The 26,614-nt window shown below is 41.3% G+C and overlaps 2 protein-coding genes across 2 annotated transcripts; both read right to left on the reverse strand.

Moving 5' to 3' along the window:
- Positions 1-2,591: 2,591 nt before the first annotated feature.
- LOC121635519 (2-oxoglutarate receptor 1-like) lies at positions 2,592-3,604 on the reverse strand. The gene is given in 2 exon segments (XM_041978724.1): positions 2,592-2,701; positions 2,703-3,604. Coding segments are annotated over 2 exon segments (972 nt in total). The 3' UTR covers positions 2,592-2,631.
- A 3,908-nt stretch (positions 3,605-7,512) lies between these two features.
- Positions 7,513-23,023, reverse strand: LOC121635481 (kelch-like protein 41b). The gene is made up of 6 exons (XM_041978645.1): positions 21,756-23,023; positions 18,807-18,964; positions 18,480-18,587; positions 16,167-16,352; positions 7,883-8,029; positions 7,513-7,804 (listed from the first exon to the last, which is right to left on the reverse strand). The coding sequence occupies exons 1-6, from the start codon at positions 22,866-22,868 to the stop codon at positions 7,693-7,695; spliced, it is 1,824 nt and encodes a 607-aa protein (XP_041834579.1). The 5' UTR covers positions 22,869-23,023; the 3' UTR covers positions 7,513-7,692.
- Between the last annotated feature and the right edge of the window lie 3,591 nt (positions 23,024-26,614).

The following is a 26,614-nucleotide window of genomic DNA, read 5'->3' on the forward strand; positions in this document are numbered from 1 at the left end:
TTTGGAGCCGTAACAGCAAAATCCATATTCCCCTCTGAGCTTCTACCCTGTGTCCACACAGGAGAAGCTGGTCATCTGACCTGAGCAACCGGGAACGGGAGTACAGCAACTCAGAGAGGAAGGAGGAAGTGAGACCATTTAAAAATTTTAAATGTTTTAAAGAATTTTAAATAAACTCTAAAATGGACAAGAAGCCAGTGCAGCATGGATAAAACTGGGGGAATGTGCTCTCTCGTCCGTACTGCAGCCCGACTGACCTTTTATACAAAGAGTTGTAATAATCCAGCTGAGTATTAATAAAGCTATGGATTACTCTTCTAAAGCAGTGTTTCTCAAATGGAGGTACACGTTGTCCTTCGGGTACTTGGAGAAACTCCAGAGGGTACATTAGAAAATAAGAAATGGTGAACCTTGTGTCTTTTCAGGCCTAACTTCAGTTTGTATTATGAGGTAAGTCAGTTCAAGTGGTCAGGATTACTACATACATGTGAAAATGTACACTAATCTCCCGATGGACACTTTAGCACCACTACAGATACTGTTGACAGGGACCAGAACGAGTACCCACATCACTCCCATCCTTCTACGTTGGCTTCCAGTCTGCTTCAAGGTCCATTTTATTTAGTTCTCAATGAGTGTATTTATGGACAACACATCAACTCCATTAGTCAAGATTGGAGGTGAAAATACACCATGAAGATGTCCAAGGATTAGCTTAGCGCTGACTAAGCTAGCACTACATGAGCCAGTTTAATTTACACAGGAGGCTAGCAAGGCTGCTAGCTGGTTTTAAAGTAGCCACAGCATGAAAATGTGGACAAAATATATTAATTTCTATAAAATTAATGCATACCCCAAATATATTTGACCATTTTCAGACAGGATAAAAGCATATTAGTTACCAGAGACCATTTGACAAACACCTCAGTCTCACAACTAACATCACAAGAAAGGTCCAGAGTGTAAAAATTCCATCAGCAACAGTAAAATATCGTCTGCAAATAGAAACTAAAACGAGACAATAAAATGTACTGTGTGAGCAAAACAAGGGTGAATGAAAATTCCTACTTACATTTCAGGTGTTCTTCACTGGCCCAACTCACATTATTACATCTCCTTTGTCCTTTAAAACCTTGTGTTGTTTAATGAAACAGTTTTTATCAGTTTATGTGTCCTACTTTTCTTTTTTGGGCTCTGAAAACACACATTTCAAACTGAATTAAACTGAAAATATCATTGTTTCATTTCTGTGTTTGCAACTCATAAACATCTTTACTGAACCCATGAATATGCTGCAGAAGCTACTGAGCATGCTCCAATATCTTCTTCTTCTTCTGGTGTAACTTTATATTGGTGCATTACCGCCACCACCTGGTAAGGAGTGTGGGCCGGGACAGATAAATAAATAAACCTTTCCTTCTATATTCTCTGAATCAGACCTGACAAAATATGAATTTATAATAAATGTCACCTGAACTGTTCTGTAAACTGTCTCTATGATGAATCTTACGTCAAAATCAAAGTCAGCTTTATTGTCAATTTTGCAGCATGTACAGGTCAGAGAATTGAAATTATCTCTCACACTTTGGTGTGATGAAATACAAGAATGTAAGCTAATAAACCAAACAAACAAAACAAGTACTATTTCTAGATAAATAAAACACAATAATAAACAGACAAGGCAGTCAGTGCAATATATGTTTATGGTTATAGTGCAAGAAAAGAAGATTGAGTTAGCTTGTGGTCTGGTTAAAGGGATTAAAGTGGCTGTGTGCTTGTCATCCTGAGGGTGTAAAATGTTAAAGTGTTGATGGGGGGCGTCAGAGTCCAGGGTGTGTGGAAGGGGGGCAGAGCAGGGAGAAAGTTCTGCATCCTGTCAGCCTGGTGGACTAAGCTGTCCCTCAGTCAGTCGGCCACTAAGCGCTTGCCTCCTTGCCCCACCTCCAGGTCTGGATCCAGAGGGGGTCCCAGTGACCCACGTCTGGGCAAGGGAACCTGGATCCATTGATTTGACTCATCATAGGAGTCTGTTGAGCCACGCCTTGTCTGGTCCCTCCTCTAGAGACCGGTTTGTAAAACCCACCAACAATATAGCTCCTATCTTCAGGACATGCAAACTCCCCTACTGTGATGAGGTGGCAGGTCAGGAGGACAAAAAAATCATCACCTTTGATAATAATAAATCATATTCATTATCATTCATATAGATTATTTAGAAAAAAACAAAAACAGCATACATAGATAATTTAGAACACAACATTAAAGCATCTGGTTATTTACTGGTGTTTTTTGTTTTTTTTTTACCAGAAATTCGACTTGGAAATGAAAGAAAAACCCTTTAAATGTAACTCACTGTCAGCTTTAGGCCAACAAAATGAAACTACTTTTAAAGCTACAAACAAAATAATCCATTGTTTGTCAGGTAAGTCAGACTTCCAGTCAGATCATTAATTCATTTATTGCTAAGAAGGAAATAATTCAGCTTTAACTTGTGCACACTGTATTCACACTTGAGTCATGCCTGATAGGCAGGCCTGTTTTCACAGGGCCATGCACCTTTCCGAGCATGAGTGAGTCACTTTCCAGGCTGTCTGCACTGTGTGCCAAAGAATGAGGAAGAAATACATGATGTCATGCATCCAGTCTGTCACTACCTGCCTTGTTAATGATGGGCAGGGGGAGGAGTGACCTGGCCTTGTTGCTCCCAGTATAAAACACTCAGGAAGGCCCTCCTGAATTTATTACCTGAGAGAGTGTACAAAACCAGGTTAAAGAGCGTGTTGAGTCCAGCCAAAGGCCTGGAGAAAATATATGCTGCATGCACGATGCGCTTCGTGCATTGAGTTGTTGTATTCATTTGAAATTCTATCCACAATGCACGTAAAATGTGATACGGAAGGAAACACATGACAAAGACGACCAGGATGAGTACAGTGATGCGTCGGGCTCGCATCCGGTACGATCTGCTTGGGTCGGGACCTTTTGCCAGCTGTTTTACAATACCGATGTAACAAATAAACACCACCAGCAGGGGCAGCGCAAACCCTAAAGCAGTGAGTACCCAGCCATAGTGCTGCAAACAACTGTATGTGGTTGTGCTAGCAAAGTCCAAACAGGTATTGTTCTCATTTTTTAAGGATATAATTTCAAACATTGGTATGATTTCAACAGCGGAAATCATCCAGACGGCCGAGCATGCAATGATGCCCCAAGACTTCTGCTGCACCTGAGCTGCCCTCAGTGGCTGGATCACCACCACGTAGCGAAAAACAGCTAGGCAGGTCAGGAAGAGGATGCTCCCATAAAGGTGAAAATGAAAGCCAAAGCGCACCAAGCGACACATGAAGTCGCCGAGTATCCATGACTCCTTGTTGCTGTAGTAGTAGACCAGGAAGGGCAAAGTGAGGACATAGAGGAGGTCGGACAGAGCCAGGTTGACCATGATGATGCTGCTGCTCTTCCAGGGACGTAACTTTGTTAAGTAGATGCTGATGGAGGTTATGTTTCCCACCAGGCCCACAATAAAGATGAGGCTGTATGCGACAGGTAGGTAGTAGAGTTTCATCAGGCCATCCACATCAGTGCAGTTACTGATGGAGGCCATATTGGAGTCCTGGTGACAATGAAAGACAATTTATTAGAACAAGAATAAATACTGCAGGAATATATACTAAAATGGAAAGAAGGTTTGTTGTTTTTTGTTGTTTAATTTACATTAATCATATTGCTGGATTTGAGGGTGGAAAGTTTTGGCCCCTTTTAAAAGATTTGGTTCTTTCTTTGGCTTGATAGTAAGTTAAACTTGGTGAAACTTAGTGTTGAGGCAAAAAGTTACTCTGTCAAGGATGAGTCTGTTCTGAAGTGAAAAATGATTACAAGAGAGTGATCAGTAGACACAATATAATAAAGGGAAAAATATGAAATTTCCCCAACACTTAGCATAGAAAATTAAAACCCTTCATTATTGTTAAATTAGGCATTAAAAGAAGGTCTTAGTGATATAATCACTCATTCTTGAGAATTGGGACAAAAGAGGTTAAAAAGATAATTTTTCAAAAATTGTCACTTTCTCCTTTTGAGTTCCTTCCGTTGGGGTACCAGTCTAACCAACCCAACCCAAAAAGGTAAAGTTGGACACACTGCAATCTGTTGATTGGTTGAGAAAAAAAAGTCACTTCACATGTGATCTGGCATAAAACAAAGCAGGAATGGCTCCTTCTAGGGAGGATCCATCCCTCCATCAGACCCGTTGAGGTCTGGGTTCTAGGGAGGATCCATCCCTCCATCAGACCCGTTAAGGTCCGGGTTCTGGAGAGGATTTGTCCCTCCATCAGACCCGTTGAGGTCTGGGTTCTAGGGAGGATCCATCCCTCCATCGGACCCGTTGAGGTCTGGGTTCTAGGGAGGATCCATCCCTCCATCGGACCCATTGAGATCTGGGTTCTGGGGAGCATCCATCCCTCCATCAGACCCGTTGAGGTCTGGGTTCTGGGGAGGATCCATCCCTTCATCAGACCCGTTGAGGTCTGGGTTCTAGGGAGGATCCATCCCTCCATCAGACCCGTTGAGGTCTGGGTTCTAGGGAGGATCCGTCCCTCCATCAGACTCGTTGAGGTCTGAGTTCTGGGGAGGATCCATCCCTCCATCGGACCCATTGAGATCTGGGTTCTGGGGAGCATCCATCCCTCCATCAGACCCGTTGAGGTCTGGGTTCTGGGGAGGATCCATCCCTCCATCAGACCCGTTGAGGTCTGGATTCTAGGGAGGATCCATCCCTCCATCAGACCCGTTGAGGTCTGGGTTCTAGGGAGGATCCGTCCCTCCATCAGACTCGTTGAGGTCTGAGTTCTGGGAAGGATCCATCCCTCCATCAGACCCGTTGAGGTCTGGGTTCTGGGGAGCATCCATCCCTCCATCAGACCCATTTAGATCTGGATTCTGGAAAGGATCCATCCCTCCATTAGACCCGTTAAGGTCCGGGTTCTGGAGAGGATTTGTCCCTCCATCAGACCTGTTTCCACTGATCTTCAGTCCAGTTTTTGTCTCATGTGATCTACTTCAGCCTTTTCTCTCTGTTTCCCTTCCTTAAGAATGGCTTTTTGACAACCACGTTTCCATGGAGACCATTACTGATGAAGCTTTGGATCAGCTGAAGGTCTCCCAGGTCCTGGTTCAGGTCTTTGCTGAATTTCAGATCCTTTTCATCTGTTGTAGATAGTTTTTGGTCCTGACTCTTCTTCTTTTGTTCTCCACATGTCCAGTTTCTGCCTCCTTGCTGAGATAAGCCAAGTTTCCAGCTACCAGGTCTTTGGGAATCACCGTGTTGCTGCTAAAATCCTGTTTTCTGTCTGTCAGACTTTCTGATCATGCCTGGTTTTCACAGATGAAACTAAAGAAATGGGAACAAATGATATGTCTTTGTGACAAGCAGGTAGTAACAAAGAGCCTAAAATGTATAATGTGTGGTAAATGAACTGCATTCATACAGTCTTTTATTTAATACTGTTGACCACGTAAAACACATTCACTCATAGGCCCACCTTCCACTTAGTGGTCGACTACTATGAAACCACAGCTCCCTCAAAACGTTGCGTAAGCAAAAAAACAGGCTGCAACAAATCATCATTTCTTTATCCTTCAGCTGTCTGCAGCAATTACTACCAGAGGAAGGAAGGAGAGAGCCGGACAGACACCCAGACGAGGTAAGAAAGAAGCAATCTAACCAACTCAGTGGGAAAGAAGGTTGTTTCCACGACAATAGTTTGGTTTCTGAAAACCACTCAGAATGTGACAGTTCTGAAAGGTAAAGACTGAAAAATATATTTTACTCACTTGTAGTTACAGAGTCTTCATCAGTGCTTGCTTGTCTTCAGGGTCTTGTCAGTGTTTTCACCTCCATCCCTCCCACATTCCCCTTGTAACCTTCCACACCCAGGAGGGAAACTCCTGCATATTTCTGCCTGAATATAAACTTTTGTGTGTCACCTAATCCAGGCACACGAACTTCCTGGTGTCGTGCTTGAGCTGATGGTTCACTTCATGTAAACAGATAAGGTTTCAGATTAATTAGTAGCTGGAAAAAGAAGTGGTTGTTCAGCAATAAAACGATTTCATCTAGTAATTAAACTCATGTGTGATTCTTTTTATTTAAGGTCTTTGTTATTTCTCTCTCAGAGTGACACTGCTGAGCTAAATTTAATCCACAGAGACTTTGGTCTGAAGGAAGTTTAAGTCACAGTTTCAGTCTTTTTAATTACAAATGTAGGAAAATAAATGTAGTTACTGAAGCGGAAGTTTATCATTATTTAGTCATTTTCTTTCTCACCACTTGGGGAGAATGTAATGCTAATTATACATGCTTACTGCGAACATGCTAACTATATATTAGTAAAGAAAATGAATTAATAAGCAGATAAATGCTGTTTTTAAAGATGCCACTTCCTGGTAGTCCACATCCACACAGAGACTAAATAATTTTTGTTTTTAAAAACAGACGGAAGCTTTTCCAGCATCTTTGTGATAATAATAATAATGCAAGATTTGGTATTGATCCGATAATGAAGGGTTATATAGTCGATATTGATAATTTTTAAAACAGCTGTCAAAATTTGCAGGTTAATGCAGAGATTAAATAGTAAAACTAAAACATTAAATTCTTAAAAGCAAAATAACAAAGTTATTAAACCATAAAAATGGGAATTTGGCGTTCTTACTGATTCTGACAGTTTTCAAGCCACATTAAAGTATCTTTGTTATTGCAGTAGTATCGACTGATATAGATACCAACGCTATCAATATTATTTATATTTAGATCAATCCCCCACCACGCGCATCCACACTATTCCAGTTAAAACACTGCCGTACTGAACCGCATATAGCTCCAGTTTTGTCAAAGTCATTTTTCTGTTGTGGTATTCCGTCACTTTCTGAGGCTTATTGATTTATTGATGATTTGATATATATATATATATATATATATATATATATATATATATATATGGATATAGATATAGTAAAATTAAGCTTGGCTGCCTTCAGCTTCATCTTTCCTGACGTTTAATTTCATTAATCTTTTTTCCATCTTTTCTTTGGAAAATTAATCCTCATTTACACACCCTACCTTGTATACAGCTACAAGTGTAAATTTATGAAGATTCAGTGTTATTTCCTCTGTTTCATAGTTTAATTGTCCTGATGATGGAAAATGATTTGCAAGCACTTTTAAAATTCAGTGTGAATAGATTTTATTCACTGTCAGGGTTCAAATATATACATGTCTACCTCAGTTTTTTATATTAGGTATGATTGTGCTGCTTTATGTGCAGTCTCCTACTATCACTTCAGTACAAATGCATGTCCTGTTTTTAAGAATCAAGCTGACGTTTAGTATTAATGGAGTTTCATTTCCTTGTTTGCACGAAATGTAGCCATAAATTGAAGCTGACATGCCATTCGTTTCTTTGAAGGTCACCTTTCTAAAGGTTGAACAAAACAAAAGCAGCTGCAAGAAGACGAAGTACAAATGTTTATTTTTTACAAAAGAAGAAATAGAAATGATGTAAACAGAGATTTAAAGATCAGCCGAATCAAGACTTCTTTTTTTTATATTGTGGGAAAGGTGGTGGTAAATGGCAGCAGGATGAGTTCAGAGGATAGTTACTGGAGGATGAAGTGTTTGAGAAGCTGGTGTGTCTACAGTTTGGGCATCCTTGCAGCATTGAGTCGAATAGACACACAGGAGGAGCCAGCAGCATAGCGCATCTCCCTCAGCATGCCGGTCCACTGCTTCTTGTCATCCTCATACCTAACAAAAGGAAGAGCAGAGTCACATTTCCAAACACAACGTCCCAAAGCATCAGTTCCAAAACGTAGGAAGACTTACTGCCAGACGTCAGTGACCTCTGTGGGAGCCACTTCCTTGTTCTCCATCTGAACCATGGTAAAGCCGCCCACGGCGTACAAGAGGCCTCCGTTGCTAACAAGGTTGACGGAGCTTCTCTCCTGAGGAAACTCTGTAAAAGGCTCCCACCTGAGGAGACACAATGTGAACCAGAACAGTCACATGACAGAAAACGTTTCTGCTTTCACTTCATTTGTTTCTCTTTTAATAGAAGCTGTGACATTTCCTAAACACAAGCACCTCATTTTAATTAACTAACCTCAACTTAGTACCTTTAATCTTAAACTAGTAATTTATAACGTGCAAAACAGCAAGTAAACAGAATGCAGCAATATAAGGTTAAAACACTAGTGGTCAGCCTGGAACTAGTAGAGAATGGCTCAATAAGAATATGCATTGATTAAAGAACCTTGAACAGTCGTACCATCCCAGACCAGTATACCATCTCTCGCATCAATGGTGCCTTAGATTGTCTTTCAGGCAGCAAATGGTTTTCAGTCCTTGACCTCTGGAGTGGATACTGTCAGATGACCATGTCAGAGGAGGATAAGGAAAAAAAACTCCTTGTATCTGCCCCCTGGGACTCTATCAATTTGAAAGAATGCTGCAGGTATTACAGGAGCTCCTGCCACTTTTCAGCGACTTATGGAGAAAGCCGTTGTCATCGTGTTTCTTGACGACATAATAGCTTTTAGCAGAACGCTCAAAGAACATGAAAAATTTTTTAGACACTTATTATAGATCCTATCAAACAACTGAGTGATTTTATCAGTAAATGACTGAACACAGGAGCCCGGTGTGCAATAAACACAACTGATTATAATGTTTTTAGTTTTTCACCAACAATTTCCACTGTTAGAATTTCCATAATATTGTTGACGGCAGTTGTCATATTGCCAACAATATTACATTTTAAATTTGCACATAGAAATAGAGCGACCCACCCACCCTTTATATTTTCCCTATTTAAATAATACATCTCATATCCTTCTATCTGAACTTCATCCATTTCTCCATCTTTTAACTATGTTTCAGTTACTGCAATTACACTAAATCTTTTTTTGCTCTGCATTAAATAATCCTTTATTTTATATAAATTGCATTTCAGACTCCTACTGTTGAAATGTATTATTGATAATGATCCTTCCAACAATACCTTATCATGAAATTTTCACTCATTATAATATAATAATAAAAAAATAAAGGAAACACTAAAATAACACATCCTAGATCTGAATACATGAAATATTCTTAAAAAACACTTTGTTCTTTACATAGTTGAATGTGCTGATAACAAAATTACACAAAAATTATCAATGGAAATCATATTTATTAACCCATGGAGGTCTGCATTTGGAGTCACACTCAAAATTAAAGTGGAAAAACAACTACAGGCAGATCCAACTTTGATGTAATGTCCTTAAAACAAGTCAAAATGAGGCTCAGTAGTGTGTGTGGCCTCCACGTGCCTGTAGGACCTCCCTACAACGCCTGGGCCTGCTCCTGATGAGGTGGCGGATGGCCTCCTAAGGGATCTCCTCCCAGACCTGGACTAAAGCATCCACCAACTCATGGACAGTTTGTGGTGCAACGTGGCGTTGGTGGATGGAGACATGATGTCCCAGATGTGCTCAGTTGGATTCAGGTCTGCGGAACGGTCGGCCAGTCCATAGCATCAATGCCTTCATCTTGCTTACACACTCCAGCCACATGAGGTCTAGCATTGTCTTGCATTAGGAGGAACCCAGGACCAACCACACCAGCATATGGTCTCACAAGGGGTCTGAGGATCTCATCTCAGTACCTAATGGCAGTCAGGCTACCTCTGGCGAGCACATGGGAGGCTGTGCGGTCCCTCAAAGAAATGCCACCCCACACCATTACTGACTCACTGCCAAACCGGTCATGCTGGAGGATGTTGCAGGCAGCAGAACGTTCTCCAAGGCGTCTTCAGACTCTGTCAAGTCGGTCACATGTACTCAGTGTGAACCTGCTTTCATCTGTGAAGAACACAGGGCGCCAGTGGCCAAGTTACCAATCTTGGTGTTTTCTCTGGTAAATGCCAAACATCCTGCATGGTGTTGGGCTGTAAGCACACCCCCCACCTGTAGACTTCGGCCCTCATACCTCGCTCATGGAGTCTGTTTCTGACTGTTTGAGCAGACACATGCACATCTGTGGCCTGCTGGAGGTCATGTTGCAGGGCTCTGGCAGTGCTCCTCCTATTCCTCCTTGCACAAAGGCAGCGCTATTGGACCTGCTGCTGGGTTGTTGCCCTCCTACGGTCTTCTCCACGTCTCTTGATGTACTGGCCTGTCTCCTGGTAGCGCCTCCATGCTCTGGACGCTACGCTGACAGACACAGCAAACCTTCTTACCACAGCTCGTATTGATGTGCCATCCTGGATGAGCTGCACTACCTGAGCCACTTGTGTGGGTTGTAGACTCCGTCTCATGCTACCACTAGAGTGAAAGCACCGCCAGCATTCAAAAGTGACCAAAACATCAGCCAGAAAGAATAGGAACTGAGAAGTGGTCTGTGGTCACCACCTGCAGAACCTCTCCTTTACTGTTGTCTTGCCAATTGCCTATAATTTCCATGACAAACACGGAAGCTGTTCCTGCATAGAGGGTTTCACCCCACATCCAGAGTCCAGAGGCTATACACCAAGCACAAAGAGGGAGGCCGAGGACTAGTGAGGATCAGGGCCACTATGCAAAATGAAACATTCAAGCACCATGAATACATCCAGAAGATGGACCCAAGGGATGAAGCACGGAGTGAATGCCTCAGATATGCCTGGATATGAACAAGTCCTACAGGAGCCAGCCTTGAGTACTAGGGCAATGGAGGCCTAGATCTACCACACCAGGCAGGACCCCAGGTTCAGAGGCCCCTGAAACAATCCAGGACCTCCCAGAAGAGTGCAAGATACTGGCAAGCAAAGGATACATGGAATGCCACAACCAAGTAGCTGGCATAGTGTACAGAAACATCTGTGCAGAATATGGACTGGAGGCCCCTAGGTCACAATGGGAAACTATGTCCGGTTGGTTGGCCACCACCATTTTGTCGGTCTGTATCTGGAAGTTCCACAGGATCTTAGCCCTCTCATTCTTCACCACCTTGGGAGGTGGGATCATGGATAAGCAGCAAAGGAAAGTCGAAATGATGGATGCAGCCATCCCCAATGATGGAAATATCAGGAAAAAGGAACACAAGAAACTGGAGAAACACCAAGGACTCAAGGAAGACCTGGAGAAAACCTGTAAGGTGAAGGCAACAGTAGTACCATTACCATTGGAGCACTGGGGGCCGTGTCCCCCACACTGGAGAAGTGGCTCCAAGAGATACCTGGAGAACCATCAGACATCTCCATCCAGAAGAGGGCAGTCCAAGGAACAGCTAAGGTACTGGAGGACCCTCAAGATCCCAGGACTCTGGTAGAGGACCCGAGCTGGAGATGAACAGCCACCAAGTCTACCCAAGAGAGATGGGAGGCCGTGTGAGGGAAGAGTTTTTTATATAGTTGATTTTAAAGACTTGTGTGGAGATTTTTTGTATGTTAATAAATAAATACATTAATAGAAATCAGTTTAAAAATGTATATAAATAAATAAATAAAGACATTAAATTAATATAAAATATTTTAAAATTAGTCTACATCACTTAAATAAAAATGAAGTTAATATAAATAAATAATTATGTACATATCGAACTAACTAAATAATTAAATAGGAGCCAACAAACTCCTCTGTTTGGGAGTATTTTTATTTATTCATTTATTTCTAATAAAAGTACTTGAAACAAATATTGATACTTGAAAAAACTTGAAAACTTGAAAATATTGATGACAACATAGTTCACCTTATCTTGTTGTCTTGCATAGTTTTAATTCCATTTGCTTTTTTTTTAATGTGAAGTGTCTTTTGTGTTCGAAAGAGCTTGGCTATAACAACAACACTTCCTGTATGCTGAGGCAACCCTAGTAAAGTGACAAAGGTAGTGAAGAGGTTAACAACTGTATGCAAGCATGGCTGGTTAACTTAGTATCGGCATACAACCTCCTCTGATGATTGAAGGTAAAAATGTAGGTGCTGCAGTCATTTGGCAGAGCTTTTCCTCCTCCTCTTCATCATCATCATCGTCACAAACATCAACATCAGACGTTGCTCTGCTTGTGACACAAGGTGATGTGAGTGTATTTTATGTATATCGATTAGGGCTTTAAAAAATAACGCGTTAACAGCGGTAACTAATTTAAGTAATTGTGATAATATTTTTAACGCAATTAACATCCTCTGCATGCTGACACAGTCACTGAGTTGTCCAGTGGGTTTATACAATAAGACATACTTTTTCTGCAATTGGGGGCAGGACCCAATTGCAGACCCGGAGAGAGTACTCCACCCTTTTCCGGCTGAGAACCATGCTCTCGGACTTGGAGGTGCTGATTCTCATCCCAGCCGCTTCATATTCGGCTGCGAATCGCTCCAGTGAGAGCTGAAGACCACGGCCCGACGAAGCCAACAGAACCACATCATCTGCAAAGAAAAGAGACCCAATCCTAAGGCCACCGAACCGGATCCCCTCAACACCTCGGCTGCGCATAGAAATTCTGTCCATAAAAGTTATGAACAGAATCGGTGAAAAAGGGCAGCGATGGCGGAGTCCAAACGGCACTGGAAATGATTCTGATTTACTGCCGGCAATGCGGACCAAGCTCTGACACCGGTCGTACAGGGACCGGACAGCTCTTACAAGCGGGTCCGGCACTCCATACTCCCGGAGTACCCCCCACAAGAGTCCCCGGGGGACACAGTCGAATGCCTTCTCCAAGTCACAAAGCACATGTAGATTTGTTGGGCAAACTCCCATGCACCTTCAAAGACCCTGAAGAGGGTGTAGAGCTGGTTCACTGTTCCACGACCGGGACGAAAACCACACTGCTCCTCCTCAATCTGAAGTTCGACTATCTGACGGAACCTCCTCTCCAGCACCCCTGAATAGATCTTACCGGGGAGGCTGAGGAGTGTGATCCCCCCTGTAGTTGGAGCACACCCTCCCCCCCACCACCCCAGTCTGCCAGTCCAGGGGAACTGTCCCTGATGTCCACGCGATGCTGCAGAGGCGTGTCAGCCAAGACAGCCCTACAGCATCCAGAGCCTTAAGGAACTCTGGGTGGACCTCATCCACCCTCGGGGCCTTGCCACCAAGGAGCTTTTTATCCACCTCAGCGACCTCAGTCCCAGAGATAGGAGAGCCAACACCAGCTACCCCAGACTCTGCTTCCTCATCAGAAGACATGTTGGTGGGATTAAGAAGGTCTTCGAAGTATTCCCTTCACCGCCTCACAACGTCTCGAGTTGAGGTCAGCAGCCCCCCATCCCCACTGTACACAGTGTTGACAGCGCACTACTTCCCCCTCCTGAACCGCCGGATGGTGGACCAGAAGCTCCTCGAAGCCGTCTGGAAGTCATTCTCCAAGGCCTCTCCAAACTCCTCCCATACCCGAGTTTTTGCATTAGTGACCGCCGAAGCTGTGCTCCGCTTAGCCCGCCAATACCTATCAGCTGCCTCTGAAGTCCCACAGGCTAAAAAGGCCCAAAAGGACTCCTTCTTCAGCTTGACGGCATTCCTTACTGCTGGTGTCCACCAACGAGTTTGGGGGTTACCGCCACGACAGGCACCGGCGACCTTATGGCCACAGTTGCGGCAGGCTGCCTTGACAATAGAGGCACGGAACACAGCCCACTCGGACTCAATGTCCCCCGCCTCGCCCGGGACATGGTTGAAGCTCTGCCGGAGATGGGAGTTGAAACTCTTTCTGACAGGGGACTCTGCCAGACGTTCCCAGCAGACCTTCACAACACGCTTGGGTCTGCCAGGCCTGACCGGCATCCTCCCCCACCATCTGAGCCAACCCACCACCAGATGGTGATCAGTTGACAGCTTCATCCCCCTCTTCACCTGAGTGTACAGAACATGCAGCCGCAAGTCCGACGACACGACTACAAAGTTCGATCATCGAACTGCGGCCTAGAGTGTCCTGGGGCCAAGTGCACATGTCTGAACAAAGTGTTCGTTATGGACAGTCCATGATGAGCACAGAAGTCCAATAACAAAACACCACTCGGATTTAGATTGGGGGGGCTGTTCCTCCCAATCACGCACCTCCAGGTCTTGCTATCATTGCCCACGTGAGCATTGAAGTCCCCCAGCAGAACGAGGGAGTCCCCGGAAGGAGTGCTCTCCAACACACCCTCCAAGGACTCCAAAAAAGGGTGGGTACTCTGAACTGCTTTTTGGTGCATAAGCACAAACAACAGTCAGGACCCGTCCCCCTACCTGAAGGCGGAGGGAGGCTACTCTTTCGTCCACCGGGATGAACCCTGCTCGGCGCCTCTCCCCGGGAGCAACTCCAGAATGGGAGAGGGTTCCGCCCTTCTCAAGGACAGTGGTTCCAAAGCCCAAGCCGTGCTTTGAGGTGAGTCCAACTATATCTAGCCGGAACCGTTCAACCTCGCGCACCAGCTCAGGCTCCTACCCCGCCAGAGAGGTGACATTCCACGTCCCTAGAGCTAGCTTTTGCAGTCGAGGATCAGACCGCCGAGGTCCCCGCCTCTGGCAGCCGCCCAGCTCACAATGCACCCGACCCCTATAGCTACTTCTGCAGGTGGTGAGCCCACGGGAGGCGAGGCCCATGTCACGCTTTCGGGCTGAGCCCGACCGAGCCCCATTGGAAAAGGCCCGGCCACAAAGCGCTTGCCTCTGTGCCCCACCTGCAGGCCTGGCTCCAGAGGGGGGCCCCGGTGACCCACGTCCGGGCAAGGGAAATCTTGTTTCTTGCTTTCTCCTCATCATAGGGGTGATTTGGTGATTTTTTTCTGTGAAAAATTTCTGGTGTGTTTATATATAAATGTAGCAGTTTGTTGTCTGGTGATAGTGTGGATTGAAGGGTCGTTGAATTCTGTCCGTGGTGTTTTTGTCTCCTCTTTCTTCTTTCTGCTTTCCCTTTTGCTTCTTTTTGCTGTCTTCCTTCTTTTTCTGTCCCCTCCGATCAGGTCCAGCAAGATTACATAGATTCCATGACTCAAAGTAAATAAATAAATAAATGAAACAGATTATCAGGAGGAGCCTTACCCATAAGCCTCCCCTTGGCAAAGCAAATTTGTTCAGCACAATACAGCAACTAGACTATCATTCTGCTGCTATGATGCTGGACAGGACAGGTTTAAAAAACAAAACAAACAAACAAACAAACAAACAAACAAACAAAAAAAATGCAAGTAATGCATACACGGCATGACAAGCCCCGTACATCCACCATTTCTCCGTTATGACCACGGAATGTGGAGAAGCCAGATGGAAGAGATCAGCCAGGTGTTTCTATGGACGGACTTGAGAATACACACATCATTACTGGAGCAACCCCTGAATGTTGCCTCCATGGAGAATGGAGGTGTTTTACTAGGGCTGTCAAATGATAAAAGTTTTTAATCAGATTAATCACCATTTGTGAGTTTTTATATGCCTGAAATGTCCGATCCTTACATAAAGAGCCAATGTTTGCAAATATTTACTGTTAACTGACTTTCCCTTGGGTAAACACCAGATGTCCAATGGTCAGTAAATACAGCATATAATACATACTTCTTTCTATATGCTGTTCTAAATCATCTCCACCATGTTCTAGATAATAATTATCAATCAATAAAACTTATTTTAAAATTAATCATAAAAATAAAAAATACCAAATGTGATGACTGAAGTTAAACAGCCAATACTGATGAAGAAACTCTGATAAAACTGATGACCTGGATAAAAACAGTTTTTTCAACTAATCAACAACTGTTGATAAATTATATCATTGGCAAGTTTTTCTTTGCTTTTTTACATTAGATGATCACTTTAGCTGTAATTTTCAGTTCAATATTTCATCAAATCTGAAAAATGGTTATTTCTGAATAAAAATCAATAAACTCTTTTTCTCAAGTCACAAAAGCATATTCACTGCCCTTGAGCTGATGTGATGCTGGACAGGACAAGGTATGGAAGAAAAAACAAAGCATGTGGGAAACATCTGGGCAAAATCTTCTGCTAAAAGGACACTAAAACTGAATTTTCTGGCCATCAGGAAACGTCATGTCTGGCACCAACCTATTGCCCCACAGTGAAGCATGGCGGTGGCAGCATCATGCTGTGGGGATGTTATTTGGATGGGATTAAAATCATCTATAAAGAATTTGACATGATTTGTTCCTACCTGTTTGTTGTAAAGTCGTAAGCCTCACACGTGGCAGTGAGGCCCTCCTCATTGACTCCACCAGCCACAACAATCTTGCCGTTGTGGATGACGGCTCCGAACATGGCTCTGGGTGTTTTCATGGCCGCCATCTCCCTCCACTCTGACTGCTTGTGGTTGTATGCAAACATTTTGTTCAGGGCTTTGCTGTGGAGATGAAAGAAGAAGAAAGTTGGGGGTTATAAGCTGCTGGAAAGAGATGTTGGTGGTGTAGATGATGAAGATCAGTGGTGTCAATCATACGGCCTGGGGGCCAAAATCAGCACACCTCCACCCAGGCCAGCAGGGTGAATTTAGTAAAGAAAATAACATAGAAGACATTAACTGTAATATTACAAAAGTAACTGTAATTTCTAATGTTTCCAGGTTTCATGTTTTCTGTTTAAATGTAAAACATTTCCAGGGCAGGAGGAGAACTGGTTCCATCTTTTCTTTCTTTCTGGCCTAATAGACATGACCTGAGTTTGTATGATGACGTGAGTCAGTTCAGGTGGTCAGGATTAATACACACGTGTGTACATGTACACGTATGTACACTTAAAATAACTTCAGGAAAAGTTACTCTGCTCATCATATGAATTCCTGGATTTTTCACTTCCACATACATGGAATTAAATGTTTGCTGGTTTTATAGATCCATGCTGACCTGGAAGTTGTAATATACTTATAAATGAGTAAATATGTAAAATAGATTAAAGAAAACATAAAATATTTTTTATATGTGAAGTTTAAAAAAGTGATAAAACTTTATAAATAAAAATAATAAAAATAAAATAAAAAAATTGAAAATTTTATTTTATAAACACATTCATATATTGACATTTAGAAAAATATAGATTATCATTTTCAGATATATACAATTAAAATATCAAAATGTGTAAATCAATAAAGTAAATAAAATATGTAAATGTATAACTGAATATAATTTCAGTTTTTTTTGTTTGTTTTTTTGATAATGTGCTTGTTCTTCTTTGCACTAAAACAATAGGAAGAATTAGAAGTTTTCATTACTTATAGGTTTTTATGCTGTTATTTAACTGGGCAGACCCACTGGAGGCCAGATTGTGATGAATGTGGCTTCCAAAGTAACTCATGATTCTTTCACATTTTGTTTTTAACTTCTAGTTAAAAAAACTGCATAAAATTTTTTGCCACCAAAGTCCATCTGAGTGAACAAAATAAAGAAAAAAGCCTCATTTATCTTGTTCAGATGTCATCAGGCTGATAACCTCGGTCCTGACGTGCATGCCATCTACCTTGAGGATGATTGCTTTAGGTCACAACCAGTTTCTATTTCCACTCTGATGATCCAGGACTGTAACGATCTGCACCTCTCACATGATCAAGACATCTCTTGGATGAAAATTAAAGAGGATTTCTGTGTGTTTTTTTTAGGGAGCTTCCCTCATGTTTAACCATGTTGATCCTTCCACAGAAGCACCAACTTTACAAGTTCTACATCGTTGTAAAGGTGACTAATCTGACCATCTAATCATGAATAATTCAACAGCAACTGGTATTAAAGGGGAGAAATAATTTCTATTATTTTATTTTTTGCTCTCATTTATTTGTCTATTTTTTTATTTAGCTATTTCTCAAATTATTTTAGTTAATTTATGGTTATTTTTTTATTTTAGTCCAGTCTTTTTTATGTTATGTCTTTACTGTATTTATTTTGCCTTTACTATTTTTTTTCCTTGTAAATATATTTAGGTATTAAGGGTTATGGCTGTTATGGCTAAAAATCAGGATATCTAAATGAAATGAAATGAAATAATTTTTAATTTAATTTAATTTAATTTGACCTGATTCCTACAATTTTTTATTTTTTAAGTGCTATAACACAAAAGTGGAAAAATACTTTTAGGCTTCTTTTTTGGTCACAGGTTTAACTCTTTACCAGTTAATTATTAATTATGTTTTGCAGCTGCTTCTGTTTCTCGAGTGTTTCATTGACAGCTGAAATCACTGATTCGTTTGATCTATTATTAGTGGCAACATTGATCTCTCTGGTTTGTAGATCTTTATTTTCCTGTGGAGTGCATGCACTTTAAATATTCTGATGATCAGGGCTGATGTGTGGTGTGCTCTCAGGGCAGGAAAATAAACGGACTCTGTATTGTTTGCAGTGGATCAGTATTTTCCATCACTGCATATCCGACAGCTCTGAACTGCAGACCTGTAATTGTTCTCTGTGATGTGTCGTGCACCCCTCCAGGCTGGCAGGATGATGGACCACGAACAGCTGCTGCACAAACACACTTCTTTACTCACTTGTCATCTGTTTTTCCTCCAATGCAGTAAACCAGTCCTTTATGAGAGGCGACAGCATGGCCGTGGATCTTCAGAGGAAGCTTTTTGGTCTCAGTCCACTTCATTTTTCTAAAAGAACGTGATAGTTTCCGGGGTGAAATTAACAATTCTTGTTAGAAAAATCAAAATAATAAAACTGCTAAGTCCTTAAAAAGCCCAGTTACCAGGATGTGATTACATAGAACCATGGTTAATTATGTGTAAAACACCACATATTTCTCAACAGATGAAGAAACGAAGATGGAGACAGGAAGGAAAAGCAGTAGAAGAAGAAATGGTACCACTAACTCAACATCGTAGCACATAACGCTGTCCAGTGACTCGTTGGTCTGCAGGTCTTTTCCAGCCACGGTGAACAACAAGTTCTCACTCTCACCGATGCTGAACAGGCATCTAGGAGAAGGCATGGGGGGCAGAGCCACCCACTCAAATGTGAATGGATCCAGCTATGGACAGAAGAAACACATTAAACACAAGCTTCTAAGTCTTTCTTTATTTTGTTAAGTGTTAATTGTGAGTGTTTCAGGCACTTATCTTGTCTTAATAATTGAGAGTATGTGGGAGGAGCTGTTACTGTGGATACACAAGGTGAAGATTTAAATTCCTTTTCTTGAATATTTTCCTTCTGATTTATTTGTAGTCTGAGCTCCATTATTTTTTAAATGAAGGCCATTTAAATTAGCTTAAATAGGTCCTAGGAAGTAGTCTGACAAGCTAATGCTATATGCTTATTGTCTAACTCGTATAGATGCAACAAAAGTATTTTTAAGAGTAATTTAAATAAACTTAGTTTAACTAACTTCTGGCACAACTGATTTTTTTCTTTCGCCTATTTCCACAATTTCCACCAAAGTACCAGCACTTAAAAAAAGCTAACTTATTAATATCAAGTACCTCTTAGTAATTCTAATTTTTATGTTTAATGTAGATAAAAACTAAAAACAGGGCGATGCTACCTGTTATGTCCAATTTCCAGTGTTTATACTAAGCTAAGCTAACCAGAAGGCTAAAGTAATAAGAACTGCTAGCTTTTGACTACTTTCTATTCTACAGTCTATTCTACAGTCATTTAGCAGACGCTTTTATCCAAAGCGACTTACATTTGAGAGGAAGAACAACACAAGCATGAATTCAAACAAGATGGGACGTCATAATTAAGTGATAGTCAGACCGCTTTTGAGTCCAGTTGGACCCAGGTGCTGTCATGTAGTGCTAGTGCAGTGCATATAATTTTTTTTTTTTTTTTTTTTTTTTTTTAGTCATTTTATTTAAATACAGGATCACGATTTCATCAAACAATATCAACTAGGTCATAAGTGCATGATTTCATCACATAATATCAAATTGGGCATAAGTGCATGATTTCATCACACAATATCATCTTGGGCATAAGTGCACACAGCTTCTTCAGTACTTGGTTGAGCCAAAAAGCTGGACAAATCTTTCTGACTCATTTAGTTAAGCTAAATGTGGAAATGCTCCTTAAACAACTGAGTCTTTAGCTTGGTCTTAAAAGTGGATAAGGACTCTGCGGATCGGAAGGAGTTTGGTAGATCGTTCCACCACCGGGGAACAACAGAGGAGAAGAGTCTAGCTACTGATTTTGCGCCACGTTGTGGTGGGAGCACTAGGCGTCTTTCGCTGGTAGAGCGTAAGTTTCGAGAGGGAGTGTAGCTCTGGATTAAGGAGTGAAGGTAGCCCGGAGCCGTTTGGGTTATTGTTTTGTAAGCCAGAAGCAGAGCTTTGAATTTGATGCGCTGCAACTGGAAGCCAGTGAAGAGCAATTAGCAGCGGAGTGACATGAGCTCTTTTGGGCTGGTTGAAGACCAGACGTGCTGCTGCGTTCTGGATCATCTGCAGAGGTTTAACTGAGCATGCAGGCAGGCCAGCCAGTAAGGAGGTGCAGTAGTCAATGCGTGAAATGACCAGAGCCTGGACCAGGAGCTGGGTCGTGTGTTCAGTCAGGTAGGGTCTGATCCTCCTGATGTTGTAGAGAGCAAATCGGCAAGACCGGGAAACCGAGGCAACATGGTCCTTAAAGGTCAGCTGGTTGTCTACCATGACACCAAGATTCCTGGTAGAAGATGTAGGCACTAGTGTGATTGAGTCAAGCTGCACACTTATCTGTGGCGGTAAAGAAGGATTGGCTGGAAAGACAATAAGCTCAGTCTTGGACAGATTTAGCTGAAGGTGGCGATCCTTCATCCATGCAGAGATATCAGCAACATGCTGATATTCACATTGAGACGGTTGTGTCATCAGGTGGGAAAGAAAGGAAAAGCTGAGTGTCATCTGCATAGCAGTGGTAGGAGAAACCATGAGAGCTAATGACTGCACCGAGTGAGGAGGTGTATAAGAGAAGAGGGCCGAGCACCGAGCCCTGAGGCACCCCTGTTGTCAGCCCATGTGATCTGGACACGCCCCCTCGCCACTTAAAAAACTAACTTATAAACATCAATTATTTATTGATTATTAATTTAATTAATGTAAATAAAAACTTAAATGAAGGTTCTGTTTCAACCAGTTTCTGGTGTTTATGTCACGTTAAACTTGTAGGAAATAGCTGGCTTGGAAATGCTCAGTCAAAATAAAATAAAAATAAAATACCACCTTTTCAAAGGATAACCTATTAACGTCAATTATTACTTGTTAAATTTAATTTTCATGCTTGTTTAATGTAGATGAAAACTAAAAAAAGAACCATGTTAAGTGTTTATGCTAAGCTAAACTATTCATTAAGCTAAGCTAACAGGAACTGCTGGTTTTGGACCACTGAGTCAAACAAAAATACAAAATTTAAAAACTAACTTGTTTACATGAATTATTTTCCATTAAATATATTTTTATTCTTTGATGTGGATAATAAACCGAAATCAGGGCCATGCTAACTGTTTTGACCAGTTTCTAAGCTAATGTGTAAAAACTAGCTCAGGACTGCTCAGTCAAACAAAAAGCACTTCAAAACTGAACTTATTTATTTCTTGCTGAATGTCATTTTCATGTTTTTTTTTTTTAAATTGCAGATAAAAGCCAAAACCAGGACAATACTACTTATTTGAACCAAATTAAGTTTACGCTAATTTAAGCTAAGCTAAGCAAAGCTAAGCCAAGCTAACAATTTCTAACCCTAATCTTGTAACTAATGTACAGACATGAGAATTGAATTGATGTGTTAATCAAGCTCCTGACAAGAACATAATCATACAATGGCCAGTTCTTAAATCAAAATTTGCTCACCAAATAGAAGTAACACTGTAAAGGCACATCCTTGTTTTCTTCATCCACAAAAAGTCCTCCAATGATGAAGAGCTGGTTCCTTTGTGACACCACACTGACGTGGTTACGTGGAACCTGCTCCGACATGGCAGCAAAGAAACACTCGTTCTTGTTGACGTCATACGCCACAGCCGCTGTGTCATTGATCATCAGGATAAAGTCACGTGTGTACATGCCATGTCTGCGGTTGTCATTCAGGAAGCCGGGGAATGGACTCTCCTCTTCCTCACCTCCTTCCTTGCTGGCGCCCTCCTCCCCCTCCTTGGTCTTGGGTTTCTCTGGAAGCTTCCCCTTGAAGGCATCCCTGATGACCTGGATTGTCTTCTGAAGCTCCGGGTCAGCCTTGACGATCTCGTCAGTCTCCACTTTCTCCTTGAAGTATTTCTCTGGCAGCAGGCGGAAACGGATGCAGTTGAAAGCATCCTTCAAGACCTTGATGCGTGACTCCTTGTCATAACGGACCCAGGCCATGACAGCCTCAAACACCAGCTCTTCTTTCTCCACATTTAAGGCATCTCCACCAATGACAGCGAACAACTCATGAGCTGCGAGCTTCAGGAACTCCTCGTCCTTGTGGAGAAACTCAAAGCGCTCGGCTATGAAGTTGCGTGCAGCCACAGCGAGTCTGGGACAGCTGAGCACCAGGCCCATCCTGAAAATGGCCATGCAGTTCCCCAGGGACAGCTTCTTCTGTAGATAGTTGACACAAACTGTAAAGACAGAAGGGATCTGGAACCTGTTTGCCACTGCGATTATATCCTGAACATTGTCATCAGTCAGGTCAATCTCAGCTGAGTAAAGATACTGGATAATCATGTGCAGGATTGAGGGGTTAACATCTTCCAGGACCACCTCTTTGGTGTTCTCCACCTCCTTCCCATCCTCTGTGAAGAAGATATCCCTGAAATAAGGGCTACAGGCAGCCATGATCAGCCGATGGCAGGGGAAGCTGCGGTCGCCTACCTTCAGGGTGCAGTCCACAAACTTGTTCTCATTCAGAAGCTCCTTCAGGCCGTCCTGTAGCAGGGTGCTCTGAAAGAGACGCAGCTCCTCCTTGATGGCGTTGGGGTCCATAGTGTGACTGGACAGGTTAGAATGGGCAAACAAGAGGTTCAGTGGACAGAGGATAGAGCCAAGGGTTCTGTTGGCAGTCGGTCCTGGCTGGAAAAGGCAGAGCAGAGAAAAGGTTCCCAATGTGAAGACCCTGCAATTTAATCCTGCCCCGCTCTAAATATAGACCCCTCAGCCCCCCTGCCGGCTTTGACTTCAGTGCAATGGCAGAGCAGCCCGAGCCTGAGCTCCAGCAGCTGCTGTCACAGACTGAAAGAAGCAACTGGGAGCTTCAACTGGGAGATATGCCACAATGAATCAGCTCTAAGAGCACCATGTGGAAGGCTAACAGCGTTGCTGTCCAATGGCAGCTGAAGTTACAAATGAGTGGGAAGAAATCAGTCGCTGTCATTTAAAACAAGAAACCAAGACATCGTTTGAGCTTTACAACAGTTTCTTTCAAGTTATACATCCATTTATTCCTGTTAGAGTCTTTTGGAAATTTAATTGTGTGTTTAATTTATTTCAACTAATCTGGATTAATTTAGTGGATTTGTCTATTCATCTTTTTGTTTATATATCATTTCTATTTAAGTATTTTTATTTATTAGTTCATTTCATTTGACTGATTTGGACTTTTTTTTAATATAAAATTGTTTATTCATTCATCTTCATGTATTTTATTTATTTATTAAATATACATGAGTATATTTTATTTAACTAATCTAGAATATTTTTTTACTATGTGTATTTATTTTTATAAAATCTACAAAAATATTCTTTTTATGTAGTAAAAACAGATATCCATTTTTTGTTTTGAGTTTTAATTTCTATTTAATTTATTGCAGTTTCCTTTTTTCTTACCTTGTTTTGTTTTTTTTTCAGCTTTTTTTTGTATTAGGTTAAAGAAATATTTTACAAACTTAAACTTTACCATTAACACCTGAATTTATTTACAATTGTATAAAAACAAAATGCCACAAAGGAAAAAAGAAAATAAAGATGAAAAAAAATAGAGAAAATAAAACTGAAAAAAAAACAACACAATTAAATATTAGATCAATGAATAATAAATAAATACCTTGTGATGTCTGTGTTCTCCAGATATTGTCTATAAAACCTGACTTAGGCAATTATGTTATGAGGCTAATGAAATAATTTAGATTAAAATAAATCAGGTAAAGAAATTAAAACAGTTGAAAATCCATTAATAAAGTGAATACAGGGACTGATGTCTATAGTCACACTGATTATATTCTATTATGTCTTATTATTCAGACTCATTAGGGTCTGTTCATGTCGGCTATAAGCAATAATTCCTCCAAGAAACCATCAATGCAACATGTGACTTTTACTTTTACTCATCAGAGATTTATTTATAAAAGACTGAACAGCAAAAAGACACAATGAGCTAAAACTGAACCTAAAACAGTTTGGCTTGCAGCAGCTGTGCAGAAACAGGTGAGAGCCGCACATACAAGCAGCTTTTTCCACGTGTGAGGTGTATTATAGTCCAGCTGCTCAGCTGAGTGTCCTTTCATTCTGGACTCGAACCTTTTAAAATGCACCTCAGTCACAGAAGTCATTCCAGCTCTGGTCCTTTGTGTTAGCGTACATGTAAGCAGTCTGCTTGCAGCCTGTTTTACTATAATAAAACAGCCATGACTGGTGAGTCTGGATCAATTACAGCTCATATTGTCCAGTTTTATTCCCCCAACCCGATAAAGTGTGAAGAGTGAGCAGAGTTAGGTAACATTTCTCCCGTGGGCAGAACTAAAGATAGATCAGACTACGACACTTGCCGAGGAGTCTCTAACATGTAATTTAAGCAGAAGGGGAGAGCTGAGATGCGTAAGAGAGCTCTGTGTTTTATTTAAAGAAACAGTGAATTCATTCAAGAGTTTTTTAATATGACATTTTCATTTTGCTGTGCAAGTTAATTTAAACAGTTAAATGCACAATAATCAGTAACAGTACTGAGTTAAGCATCAATAATACCAAATATCAACGTGAATTTAAGTGATATTGTCATCACAAAATATTAAAAAACCAGTCGAGAGCTATTTAATGGCCTTTAGATACAGACAAGGTTAAAAACCTGCATAAAGCGCTTGCACACCAACTATAAACACCCACTGTTAACTTTATTTTATAGTAATGTCAAAACAAAACTGACTTTAATTCTGAAGCTGTTATGTATTAAGGCATATCAATAAGAATCCTCTGATTATTATCAGGTCTTAAAATGAAGGAACTACAACAAGAGAACAAGACTCATGACCACATTATTGGCACAAAGCACAAATGAAAAATGTTTTGGGCTTGCCTGAAAAAACAAAAGCCTTCAGGACGAATCTGAATCTCTTTGTATTAACGCAACTGTAGCTCTGAACCTCTATTACATCATACAACAACACGTAAACATTATCATTGATAAAGTGAAGCAGAACTAAATTAAAGCGGTTTTATTCCAGACAGCTCAGGAGACGTCTCCAAAATGGCCATTTTGACCCAGTTTGGCCTCCAGGTCGGAGTTAGTTTTTAAAACATTAAGCTGCCATTAACTGAACCTGCATCAAGTCATGTGTACGAAGTAGGAACGTCTGCTTTCTGCTTTCATAGGAATTAAGAAGGTAAGCAGCTTCATTAGGTGTGTGTTAACAAGATGCCCAGGAGGAAAGACATCAGCAATGATCCTAGAGAAGCAGCTGTTGCTAATAAGGATTATAAGGTCACTATCTGGACTCCATCGTGCTCCAGAGAGAAAGAATATTCACAAGACAGACAAAACGTCCCAGCAAGACCTCCATCTCAGACTCTCCAGGTCCCAGTTAGCAGGTTAAATACTAACGACAGACCAGTTAGAAGAAGACTGAACCAGTATGGCATGCTGGGAAAGGTTACAGGAGAAAGTCTCTTCTCTCTAAAACAACATGGCAGCGTGGCTCAGGTTGCCAAAGCTGCGTCTGGACAAAAGACTTCTGGAACAATGTCCTCTGGACAGCTTATCAGCACAAGCAAAAACCTCATAGCAGCTGTCAGCACGGCGGTGGAAGGATGATAATCTTGAGACCTTGCGGTCATTGAGTGGACCATGAACTCTGGATACCAAAGTTTTCTGGACTCAGATGTGGGTCCATCTGTCTGACAGCTAAATCTGCACCTGTCTCATGCAGCAGGTCTACACCAGACCCAGGTGGTCACATGATCCAATCAAAGTCCAGACCTATATCTTACTGAGAAGCTGTGGTAGGACCTTCAGAATATAGAAGCACATTTGTAAAATATTGACAAATGATCTCATAATTATAAGATTTTAAGTAATTAAAAAATTCTAAGATAAAAAGTCAAATAATTTGATCTCATTACAACTTTCTATCTCATGACTTTTCATCTAATAATTATGACTTAGTCTCATAATCATGAGATATTCTGTCAATATTTTTATACTACAAGTGACGGGAATGGTCTTCCTCATTCATAGATGCAAAACTCAATTAAATCTTAATAAAAATAAGCAACGTTGAAAAGAAAAATCAACCAATATTCCTCCAAAACGACAAGAGACTAATAACATATTTGCAGTTTGTGATAATATTGCATTTTTAATTTCCTTAAAATACAGTTATTGTACTTTAAAAAATATATAATTAAACATTTAAACAGTATTTTATGTTGGTTTTGTCCAGTTTTAATAAGATAAGAAAAATACACATTTCGTGTTTTCTGACACCTCAAAACACCACTTCTAATGAAAGACTGGGCACGCG

Source organism: Melanotaenia boesemani, chromosome 24, assembly GCF_017639745.1.
Source record: "Melanotaenia boesemani isolate fMelBoe1 chromosome 24, fMelBoe1.pri, whole genome shotgun sequence".
Taxonomy (NCBI): Eukaryota; Metazoa; Chordata; class Actinopteri; order Atheriniformes; family Melanotaeniidae; genus Melanotaenia; species Melanotaenia boesemani.